General features: G+C 40.7%; 1 protein-coding gene across 2 annotated transcripts in view; it reads left to right on the top strand.

The window, feature by feature from the left end:
- commd10 (COMM domain containing 10) overlaps positions 1–2,913 on the top strand; it is a 93,686-nt gene extending 90,773 nt beyond the window's left edge. The window contains exons 6-7 of one of the 2 annotated variants that reach the window (XM_062972167.1): positions 2,380–2,451; positions 2,893–2,913. In XM_062972167.1, coding sequence (XP_062828237.1) covers positions 2,380–2,451; positions 2,893–2,898 — 78 coding nt within the window. In that variant the 3' untranslated portion in view covers positions 2,899–2,913. Of the gene's footprint in view, positions 1–2,379; positions 2,528–2,892 lie in introns of those variants that run through there. The other variant, XM_062972165.1, reaches the window with a different exon arrangement.
- Positions 2,914–12,658: the final 9,745 nt, after the last annotated feature.

Below are 12,658 nucleotides of genomic sequence, written 5' to 3'. Positions count from 1 at the left end.
TTATTCATTTCCATGTGAGTGGTATAAGAGCAGTTCCCAAATGGAATGAACCTTCTTATTAGTCTCTTACTTGTCTCACAAGATCTCTGCGTTAAAGGAAACTTGTCAGCTTGTTTAATCGTAAGCCTGCCTTTTTCATTCTTTTTGCTCGCTCGTTTATTTAGCACATCTTGTATTGACAAAGTGTTTCATTTTCTTCCTTTAACACTTTGCTTCAGTAGTCTGTGAAAAAAATACACCTGGGACTTGAAACTCATGATATCCATCAGCATTATCCCAGAAAAGTTAGTTATCTCAAATATATAAAAAATATCAATAATTCCTAAAAGAACGATGTAAGCAAAAAGCGATTTTTGAAATGTGACATCCCTTGACCTAGGTGCCCTGCCAAAGAGGTGAGCAGCCTTTGTGCGGCATGACACAAATGGGTGCAGTTGTTTGAAGATGATTCATCGGAGAGCACCAGATGCAAGTAGCATTAATTTCTAAGGACTTGAATTCATTATTCCCCAGTAATCAAAGCATGACTTTCCAATGGCATTGCAGGGCATGCACTATTTCTTAGCAATAATTTACTTTACACAGAGAGCTAAATGCATGCTTCATTTCATACTTCAGTTACTTATTTACAAAATTCACCAGCATGCCAATACTTGGCTGTGATTTCAGGCTTATTATTATTTAATAGACAAATGTGCATTCTCTGCAACAGGTGAAAAGTTGGGTAACGAGGCCACTTTGAATAGCATTAGTCAGAAGTTAGTCCTTTGTCCTCCAAGCTGTGGCATATATTGCTCTCAATGCAGGGCGTACAATGATAAGAGGAAGGCCCTCTGGCATGTTCTACCGGAACAGTTATATCTTACTTGATAGCAGGTTATGCAGTACATTTTGATGTTAAGTTGTGTGCACTTAATTGTGGAACATATTGAACTCGAACAAATTATTTTTTTTGGAACTACATTTCCCAAAATCTTCAGCCTGGGCTCTGGCCATCCTTCTTGGAAGGGAAGTCCAAGAAAAATCTTTTCCAAATAAAATTTTCTCTCCCAGCATAAGGGGACACTCGGCATTAACTTTTATTGAATAAGTCTGGCTCTGGGAAGGATATAATGTATGATCACATGGTTTATTCATGTTGTTTATATACTCCCTTTTTTCTTGCACAGTACTTAAACATCTTGCAACTGTACTTTAATATAGTCTATATTTTAGAAATCTTGAAGAATTTTAGGCATAAATTGGCCCTTATTTCCAGCATAGGAAGAACCCCCTAGCTCCAGTATGTGGAAGCAAGATAATGGGTGAACTTGTACTTAGTATATATTGTATATATACATAGTCTGTCCCAAAGTAACGAGAATGATTATTTTGCACAGTGCAGAAGGGCCAGAAAAGGAAAGTGGGTGGTTGAGACAGATGGAAGGGGAACCCAGACATACGGTTTGACCTTCCTTAGTGAGTCCATGCCTTCACAGCAGTTGGTACATTAGCAAAGTGCATAGTAGTTCTTGTGTATTGTCACAAGTGGAAGTGCAGAGGAGTCTGGAGCAGCATCCTTCATCTTCTGAAGGCTGTTCTGAACACTTCGCCACCCACCGTACAGCCTGGCTCTGTGCGATCCCCCCCCCCACACACACACATACACCCCAAGCTCAATACCCACCTCAAATGACATCATTTCGGGACAGTTGAAAACATCCCGGCAGCTGCAATGAGGGCTTTGAACAACGGTTTTGAACAACATATTTCAACAAAATCCTTGAATTCTCCAGAAGAGGCAATCCATTCACCTGTGATATTGCTATCTTGACATAGGACCGCTTCACATGGGGCATTTTTGCCCCATTTTGCCACTTTTAATCACAGCAAGGATGGGGTCTGCCATGCGCCATCACACGACACATGGTGGGCCCCGCCTACATTCCTCACTTTGGCTTTGGCATTTTGTCCTCCACTAAGGGGAGGAAAGTGTAGTTTCCTTCCTTTTTTGCCATCTGATGGCAGAAAGGGCAGCAGGGCAACGTGCACTGCCATGTGTTGCCACCCTTTCTGCCATCTGATGGGGGTAGGAAAAGGGCGGCAAAGCACCATCTCCTGTCCCCACCGTGTGATGAGTGGAGAAGGGAGGGTGCGTGGGGTGCCATGAGCTGTTTTGTGCACCTTCCCTTTTGCCGCCGATTGCCAGCATAATGGCACAGCCCAAAAGTGCCATGTGAAGAGCTGCATAGATATAGCTTATATCAATTTGTTCTCTACTGCAGTTACTTCTTTCTCTCTGTGTTACTGAAGATCCAATCGAAAATTGATCCATGGCTTTGAACCACTGCATCCACAATATAAAAATGTTGTTTGATTGCTCAAATTTCTCTTTTTTAGAAAATGATTTTCAAGAAGCCAACACTTACAGCGTGTTACTATAACTTTGGCATGGCTACATGTTTAAAAAAGGTTTGTATTCTTTTCTTTGCAAAGCGTTTTCTTGTTTAAATGACAGTTCTTGAAAGTATGTTTTCCGATTTCTAATGGGTGGAAAGATTGTAAGGGTCATGAAAGGGATAGAAATATCATAGTGACAACGTGCACCAATATAAGATATTTTCATTAAAGAGGATTCTTCCCCTGACAATAAAATACATTTGTGCCATCAATCCTTGACATTTTTAAAAACCAAGAAAAAAAATCAATGGGAATAAAATGGAAAAAATAAATAAAAGCTAACATAATTCTACACACCAATGAAAAGCCTGAAGAAATAGAGTTCAAGATGTTGAAAGTGGCAATATGTATTGGAAATCACAACCACTAAACATATTTTTAAGAGCCATTTTTTCTAGGTGTTTATGTTTCATTTATTGCATTCCTGAATTGTGCCCTTTTCTTCCCCTACAGGACTAATAACAATCGAAAAGTGTTTAAGATGAGAAATGTGGGAAACTATTTAAATGCTCTTTAAAAAAAAGAAAAAGAAAAAAGGACCATAGCCATATTGGATTCAGTTCTTGGCATCTCCAGGCAGAATTAGGAAAGAGTCTTCTCTGAAACCCTAAAAGTGCAGCAGATCAATATAGATAGTATCAAACTAGATGGACAGATGGTGTGGCTTCCTATGTCAGGGCAGTAGATCTGATTTACTATGAGCAAATTTATGAAAGTTAAGACACGACTGTGAGGACCAATGAAAGATGCAAAATATACAAACTACCTTCTACAGCAAGCAGCAACCAAGATTTTGATAAGTTACATTTCAGATTGTCTGGGTCTATGTGATTCTGTAGCAATTAAAACTGCCCTCACCAATTAACCTCAGTTTTTTCAACAAATCGATGGAAATTTCTAACCCTATTTGTGTGTGTGAATTATGAATACCTGTTCTGTTTGGAACACATATCATGGAGATTAATGGAAGAAGTCTAAGTGTATGACTGACCACAAGAATACTGTTCACATTTTGAAAAATGGCACTGTCAACCAGCACTGTGCTTCTATCAAGTTGGTATATGACAGTGGCTCTTAACATGTGGTCCACAGACATCCGCACAGGATATCCACAAAGGCTTGAAGAAATGTTATGAGCTTTTACTGTTAGGAAGGGAAGGTTAGATATTGATTAAGGAAAACTTTATATGAGGAGAGGAGACAGTGAAAAGAAAAGAGTTATCTCTCCCTCTTGTTAATTGCATTGATATCCATGCAGTAACATTGCTGCAACAGTTCAGCAGTCAATGAGACTCTGGCCCCATCATACAGGGCTCAGGAGCCTCCCGTGACACAGTGGGTTAAACCCTTGTGTCAGCAGGACTGCTGACTTGAAGGTTGGGTTGCTGGTTCAAATCCAACTTGGGGAGAGCGCAGATGAACTCCCTCTATCAGCTTCAGTTCCATGCGGGGACATGAGAGAAGCCTCCCATAAGGGTGGTAAAAACATCAAAACACCCGGGCGTCCCCTGGGCAATGTCCTTGCAGACAGCCAATTCTCTCACACCAGAAGCACCGTGAAGTTTCTCAAGTCACTCCTGACATGAAAAAAAATATAGGACTTAAACCGACGGCATACATTGGTTAAGCCCTAGGTCAGACGTCCTCAAACTAAGGCCCAGGGGCCGGATGCGGCCCATCGAAGCTATCTATCCGGCCCCCACGGCACAAGGGCAGAAGGGGGTTGGGCTAAATGACCCAAGGGGTCTCTTCTTCTCTTACAACTATTATTATTATTATTATTATTATTATTATTATTATTATTATTGATACAATGACGTTGTATGACACAGCAAACAAGATAGATATGCTGGATTTCGTTTCACAAAATCACAAGTCGAACACTTCCCAAGTGTCTAGGACTGTGTGATGTATTTTCGGATGATGCGTGCAGATCCCAGTAGGGTGGCCTTTTGCAGTTGGCAGATCGTAATTTTGTCAATGTCTATTGTTTCCAAATGCCGGCTGAGATCTTTTGGCACGGCACCCAGTGTGCCCATCACCACCGGGACCACCTGCACTGGTTTCTGCCAGAGTCTTTGAAGTTCAATCTTGAGGTCCTGATAGCGGCTGAGTTTTTCCTGTTGTTTTTCGTCAATGCGACTGTCACCTGGGATGGCGACATCAATGATCCAAACCTTTTTCTTTTCCACAACTGTGATGTCTGGTGTTGTGTTCCAGAACTTTGTCAGTCTGGATTCGGAAGTCCCATAGTATCTTTGCGTGCTCATTTTCCACAACCTTTGCAGGTTTGCGATCCCACCAGTTCTTTGCTGCTGGGAGGTGGTACTTGAGGCATAAGTTCCAATGAATCATTTGGGCCACAGAGTTGTGCCTCTGTTTGTAGTCTGTCTGTGCAATTTTCTTACAGCAGCTGAGGATATGATCAATGGTTTCATCAGTTTCCTTGCACAGTCTGCATTTTGGGTCATCAGCTGATTTTTCGATCTTGGCCTTGATTGCATTTGTTCTGATGGCTTGCTCCTGGGCTGCAAGGATCAGGCCTTCTGTCTCCTTCTTCAGGGTCCCATTCGTGAGCCAGAGCCAGGTCTTCTCCTTATCAGCTTTTCCTTCAATTTTGTCAAGGAACTTTCCATGTAGTGTTTTGTTGTGCCAGCTGTCAGCTCTAGTTTGTAGTGTGGCTTTCTTGTACTGGTTTTTTGTCTGTTGTGCTTTGAGGAGTTTCTGATTTTTGACTTCAATCAAAGCAGGTTCTTCACTTTGCTTTACATATTCTGCTAGGGCATGTTCTTCTTCTTTGACTGCTTGTTTTACTTGCAAGAGTCCTCTGCCCCCTGATCTTCTAGGCAGATAGAGCCGGTCAACATCACTGCGAGGGTGCAGTGAATGATGAATGGTCATGAGTTTTCTTGTTTTTCTGTCCAAATTGTCCAGTTCCATCTGTGTCCAGTTTATGATGCCAGCAGTATATCTTATGACAGGTATGGCCCAGGTGTTTATGGCCTTGATGGTGTTGCCTCCATTGAGCTTTCTTTTGAGAATTTTTCTGACCCTTTGTGTGTATTCTTTGCTGACCACAGTTTTCACATGTTCATGCTTGATGTTGTCCAGTTGCAATATGCCCAGATATTTATAGGCCTCTGGCTGGTGACACCTTATTGTTTGGCCATTGGGCATATTTATGCCCTCACTTTCAATGATTTTTCCCTTCTTCAATGCCACTGTCGAACATTTGTCCAAACCAAACTCCATGTTGATATCAGTGCTAAAAATTCAGGCAGTGTTGGTCAGAGACTGGATTTCAGTTTCCGTTTTCCCATACATCTTCAGGTCATCCATGTACATCAGATGCGAAATTTTGTGAGAATTCTTAGATGTTTGATAGCCGAGATTTGTTTTTTGTAAGATTGTTGACAGAGGGATCATGGCAATAATGAAAAGCAGAGGGGACAATGAATCTCCCTGGAAAATTCCTCTTCTGATGTTGACAAGTCCATAGCTTTCATTTCCAACAAACAGTTCAGTTTTCCAGTGCTCCATCATGTTTTCAATGAAGGTGCCAACGTTTTTACTAATCCCGATGGCGTCCAGGCACTTGATGATCCAGCTGTGTGGGAGTGAGTCAAAGGCCTTTTTGTAGTCAATCCACGTCATGTGAAGATTAGCTTTTCGGCTCTTACAGTTCTCCAGAATCATTTTGTCAATCAATAACTGGTCTTTTGTGCCCCTGCTTTTCCGTTTGTCGCCTTTCTGTTCATCTGGCAAGATGTTTTTTTTTCAAGATAGTCTTGAATTCTGTCAGCTATGATGCCAGTCAGTAGTTTAAACATAGTGGGCAGACACGTTATTGACCTGTAGTTTCCTGGTGCTGCTCCTTTTGCTGGATCCTTTTGTATCAGGTATGTTCTTCCAGTTGTTAGCCATTCACTGATACTTCCTTTCTGCAGCATCTCATTGAATTGTTGGGCCATTTTTCTATGTAAACTAATCAGATGTTTGAGCCAAAATCCATGAAGTTGATCACTACCAGGTGATGTCCAGTTCTTGACTTTTTGCACTCATTTGCTGATCATTTCAGTTGTTATTTCCATCTGTTCCATTTTGTTCTGTGAGAATTTTCCTTCAAACTCCTTTATCCACCCAGCGTTTTTGTTGTAGTTCTTATTATTTTCCCAAAGCTCTTTCCAAAACTTCGTTGTTGCAGTTTTCTCTGGCTTTATGGTTACTGTGTCTGTTGTTTGGTTCAGACTCTGGTAGAACCATCTTTGGTCTGATTGAAACAGTTGATTTTGTCTGTACTGGATGATTCTGGCTTCATATCTTTCAATTTTTCTGGCTGTTGCTGTAATTTGTTCTTTCACGATTTCCAAAGCTTCTTCAATTTTTCTGGTGTTCAGCCAGTACTTTCGGATCAGGTATTGCTTGATTTTGTCATTCTTCAGTTTCTTCTCTTTCATATTTTTCAGGTTACTTGCATCTGATTTAAGCTTTTTGATTTTCAACTCTAACCTGACCTTCCACTTTGGTTTTCCAGTCGATTTTCTTTGGGGCTACCTTGTTTGTAGGAGCCCAAGCTCTTCTGTTATTATTATTATTGACACAACGATGTTGTATGACACAGCAAACAAGATAGACATGCTGGATTATTATTATTATTATTATTATTATTATTATTATTATTATTATTATCATTGAGGCTGGGCGGCCATCTGTCAGGGGTGCTTTGCTTGTGCATTCGATGCACAAAGACAGAAGGGGAATGGACTCAATGGCCCAAAGGGTCTCTTTCAACTCTCTTTTTGTTGTTGTTGTTGTTGTTGTTGTTGTTGTTATTATTATTGCTCGGTAGCCAACTATAGTCCAGCCCTCCAACGGTCCGAAGGATCATGAACTGGCCCCCCGTTTAAAAAGTTTGGCAACCCCTGTCCTAGGTCATCTATGGAGCCTGCCAGCTCCGTGGGTGATGTAGGGCGGAGTCAGTGCATGCCACCTCTCCGGCAACACAGGAGGCTTCCTGTGATGCCATAGGAAGCAATGGAGCGAAGTTGTGAGATTGATGTTTCTCCTATGGGATCAGCTGTCTCAGGAGACAGGTTCCCCGTGCCCCCTGAAGGTCGTCGAATTTGCCACAACATGTGGTAATCATGGGAACTGTGTGACGAGGTTATTAGTGGGGCTGGTGAAGTGGAGCCATTACCATCATGAATGTCAATTGCAGAGTTGCAGAAGAAAGATTCCAGCACTCAACACCAATTGCAGAACAAAGAACAAGCCCAAGAAAGACCCAAAGGAAAGCTAATGCCATTGTAGAAGGTGATGGGGAGCAGGAAAGGGTGGACGTGCCAGGAAATGGCAGCAGCAATGGAGGGGCCCCAAGTGCCATCTGAGCACACTGACTTCTCCCACATCATCTCTGACAACCTGCAGGGACCCATCGCTGCCTGACACAACTGCATTGCTGCCTGGCTCGAGGTTAAGCACAAGTCTAACTGACTTGACAAGAAATTAAGTGTCGGGTACTACAATTATCCTGAAGTTGACTGATAATTAAAGTATAAAAATTCACTGAGCTTTGATTTAAGTATTAAAACATTTACTTCTCCCTTCTCTCCAAATTTGAAGATGCTCAGTGAGCAACTTTAAATAAATATTTGATGCAGTTAAGAATTATAAATCTTGAATTCAGTCTTGCAAAAAAAAACATTTAAAGGGATCCATAGTAATGGAAGAGTTAAGAACGGCTCCTATATGAAACACGGTCTTGTTTTTGTTATTCAATGCTAATTCAAGACTCCAGATGTCATGCTATAATGTACATGGGGTGGTGATTCAAATCCCAGAATGTTGCCTTTCACTTGCCTATTAAATAAATCCCAGTTGTTTCTGTTAAATAAGGATAGTTCTATTTAAAACTAAAGTTATGTCATGCAACTCTGACTGCAGACAGTTATATAAGGTGGTGTCATTTCTACCATCATTTGTTGTTGTTTTTCCAGAGTGGAGATGCGCTTCAGTGTCTCACCACCCAGTAACACCAACATGTTTATACAAAAGGCTTCCTATTTCTATTCCCACGTATATTATCAATTTACCCACAGCCTTCAACTGATCTGCAACATGGTTTTAATGGGGACAAGTATTATTGTTTGCTGATGTGTGGCTTCAATTCATTTCTGACTTAAGGCAATCCTAAGGCAAGTATATCATGGGGTTTTCTTGGCAGGATATACTGTATTCAGAGGGGGTTGTTTTTGCCTTCCTCTAAGACTGAAAGAGTATGACTTGCCCATGGCCACCCACTGGGTTTCTACATTGTCATAGTACAGGACTCAAACTTCTACATCACACTGGTTCTCATGGAGACAAATTCCAGATTTAATCCTGCCTGTAAGAAGGTAGATATGAAGGGATATTATTGCACCACTGGTTCCTTGAAATAAGATCTATAACCACTTGGTAATCTGAAATATCTAAGTTCAGTTAAGTCTGCTGAAAAAATGCAGCGGAAAGGGTTTCCAAAGATATAATTTACAGTGACCATTTATATACCTTGAGAATAAGTACTGATGTTGTTTGGGCATTCTGGTGGAAGGAACTCAGGATAATGTACCTGGAGTAGATTTTAATTGACTACTTCTGAAATCCACCCCACAGATTTGCTGCGACGGGTCTCCCCACCCCTGAAATTGCACATAGTTTTTCTATTGAATGTTTCCATTCCAATGTATAGATAAGTTAGTGGCTGTTATGTGTCTTCAAGTTGATCCTGACTTACGGTAACCCTACCAGTAGGTTTTCATAGCTGAGTGGGACTTCAGACTCTGGTGTCCAACACTGAGTCCATGAAACAACACTCTGCTGAGTCTCTTTAAGACAGATTCTGTGTAGCCTTCTGGGTGTTGTCCCCAAATCCTTAGCCCATGGAGTTAGTGGTGAAAAATTCAAAAAGCTAAAATTCAACATTTGGAAGCCCAGTTGATTCCTGTTCCTCAATTTTTTTTGCATTCCCTATTTCTACATCGTCCTTTGACTAGACCAGTGGTTCTCAACCTGGGGTCCCCAGATGTTTTTGGCCTACAACTCTTAGAAATCCCAGCCAGTTTACCAGCTGTTAGCATTTCTGGGAGTTGAAGGCCAAAACATCTGGTAACCCACAGGTTGAGAACCACTGGACAAGACTCTCAGTTAACTAGTACCTATGAGGATTGGTAAATGCTGGATAAACATAGTTTCTGGTTGCTGGATAGTTAATATTAAAGTAGACCTAACTAATACTATATCACATACTATATCATACCATAAACTTTATATTGATATTAATGCAGCAATTAAAAACAAATTAAGATGAATACAGATAAATGTAACAGTTTTACTTTTATAAAAATAGCTTTGTTAATGTAGTATGCAATTTCTTTTGCTATTGGCTTGAGAATTCTGGTTAGCTGAGAATCTACTGTATTTGGATTTTAAAAAGCTTGTACTCTTTTAATTTAATCTCAATAGAATTAAAAGGAGAAGTAGACATGCTGTTTTGAGGACAGGTATCCAGTTACATCATTATGTCCTTCCAACAAAACGCTGGCATGCTGGGACCAGAAATGAGGTGATTTAATAACATTTGATCATATCCATGGTTTCACATAATCAAGATCCTGCTGGGAATGCATCCCTCAGATAATGGGGTTTAAATTTTGTATGTGTGTACACATATTTAACAATATGTGCAACCTTTTGTGAAAATGCAAGTATTTCAGCACAGTTCACCAAACCTTTTACATGTGATATTAAACTTGGATGAAAAATACAGTTATACTTTACTGAAGCGTATTGTGGAAAACAATCCTCCCTTGGATTTGTGTTGTTATGAGAAGTTCAAGAATTATTAGGGTTTCCTCCCCATCAAAGCCTGTGAAGATAACTGCTGACAGTATTTTATGCCTGCTAAATTTTACTATGAAACTACAACGCACTCAGTACTTCAATTTTTTTTTGAAGAGTTTTGTTTATCAAAGGAAGTACAAGAGTTCTTTCTTCTGAATCATTTCTCTTGCTTATGGAATAAGTCCTCAGAGGGTCAAACTAACTACTGTTATGTTGCTACACAAATGTGCACCCTACTGTGAAGGGATAGTTTTTCAAACTTTATTCTGTGTAGAATGCATAAAGCACATTTCCTCTGAAGCTGAGGAACTGCCATAGGGGAAGATGAATACAAGTTTTTGTGAGGTGTTACTAAAGGAGAAAGAAAGATTTGACTTTCATTTTCCCTCAGAAATGGAGTGAAGGTTAAAACGGATTCTATATTAAATGAGTAGTATTAATGGGAGTCATTTCTAATTGTGAGGAAATAGTGGACCTTGGCTCTTAATCAAACCTATTCCACACAGGTAGAGCAGGTTTAAATCATTGTCTCTTAAGGTGGACTCACCCCACTCACAGCTTTCAAAAGAAATCCCATTTGTGCAAACTGAATTGTAATTCTTTAGTGCGGAAGAAGTAGGGATTGAGTTAGAAGGGGTGGCGGGGAGGGGGGTAGATAGCAGGATTTGAACCAGAATAACTTCCTGCATACTTAAGCAGAGAGAAAAGACTAGAGGCTTTCTTTCATGCTTCATATTGATACACCTTCCACAAAATAACAAATCCTTTAGCAGACAAATGCAGTACTTTCCACAGTGAACAAATACCTGGACTGAGAAGAGTGACTACATCTTTTGCACTGCTCCTGGGAAACCAATTAATAAAACCCAGGTCTTTTCATTTTAATTCATTTAGGCCCCTTCCACACTGCCCCTATATCCCAAGATCTGATCCCAGATTATCAGTTTATCCCAGAATATCTGGCAGTGGAGACTCATGTAATCCAGTTTAAAGCAGATAATCTGGGATCAGATCCTGGGATACAGAGCAGTGTAGAAAAAAGGGGCTTAAAAACTTACTTGCAGCAAACACCACAGAATCGTGTGATATTTTAATAAAGCTTTATTTGACATAGATGTTGTATTTACTTGCTGCCCTCTTGCACAGCTCCCTTTGATTTCAGTAGAGTCTAAGCTGGTCAAATATTTTAACAACAACAACAACAACAACACACTTTATTTATATTCCACCCTTTTCCCCAAAGGGACTCAAAGCGGATTACAGTATATATAAAGCAGATAAAGGCAAACATTCAATGCCTTATTTACAATAACATATAATGAGACACACAACACAGACAAAGGCAAAGATTTCTCCTTTCATTTCTGGCTTTAGAGGCAGTGCTTATCTCTGACTCTGGGGAGGTGTTCTTCTCCATTTTCAAGCCGAGGAACTTGCGTTGTTACCTCCTGGTCATCTGGCCGGCATGATTGCTTGAAGCATCTTTTTTTTGCCTTTCCCTGCCAAATCGGTACCAATTTATCTACTCACATTTGCATGTTTTTGAACTGCTAGGTTGGCAGGAGCTAGGGCTAACAGTGGGAGCTCACTTTGTCCTGTGGATTTGAATTGCCAACCTTCAGGTTAGTTGTTCAGCAGCACAAGGGTTTGTCTCATTGCGCTACCGCAGCCCCTGCAACCTGATATAGAAATATCCCAGTTAACAAAGCCTCTGATAAGCTCCTTTTTGCAAGAATTTTTTTTTACACATCAGGTCCTCCTTTGCCTTCTTTTCCTCTGCCTAACTGGAAAGGGTTTTTTTTAGCAGCATTGTCATTTAGTGGATAATAAATAACGGTTAGAGAAACACAGGCTTTCAGTGCCAGCTTGCAACAGCATGTGTAGTAAACAGTGTAATAAATGCTTGAATTGGGAAAGACTGGGATTCAATTCTGGTTAATTCTGGACCAGAGCAGGACTTCAAGGTAAATATCAATTGTTTCCAGAATCCCACTGACCAAAACAGACAAAAAAGGGAAAAGCAGATAAGTCTACTGTAGTTGCTTCCTTCCAGCACATTTTTTTTCGTGTCAGGAGTAACTTGAGGAACTGTAAGTCGCTTCAGGTGTGAGAGATTGGCCGTCTGCAAGAACGTTGCCCAGGGGACAGCCGGCTCTTTTGAAGTTTTACCATCTTTGTGGGAGGCTTCTCTCATGTCCCCGCATGGGGGGTTGGAGCTCTCCCTGGATTTGAACCGCTGACCTCTAAGTCAAGCAATCCTGCCGGCACAAGGGTTTAACCCATTGCACCACCGGGACTCTGCTAGTATGTTAAAGAAACATGGGTCTGGAAGATTTCA

Source organism: Anolis carolinensis, chromosome 2 (genome assembly GCF_035594765.1).
Source record: "Anolis carolinensis isolate JA03-04 chromosome 2, rAnoCar3.1.pri, whole genome shotgun sequence".
In the NCBI taxonomy this organism is placed as follows: domain Eukaryota; kingdom Metazoa; phylum Chordata; class Lepidosauria; order Squamata; family Dactyloidae; genus Anolis; species Anolis carolinensis.
This window is presented reverse-complemented; position numbering and strand designations above follow the sequence as displayed.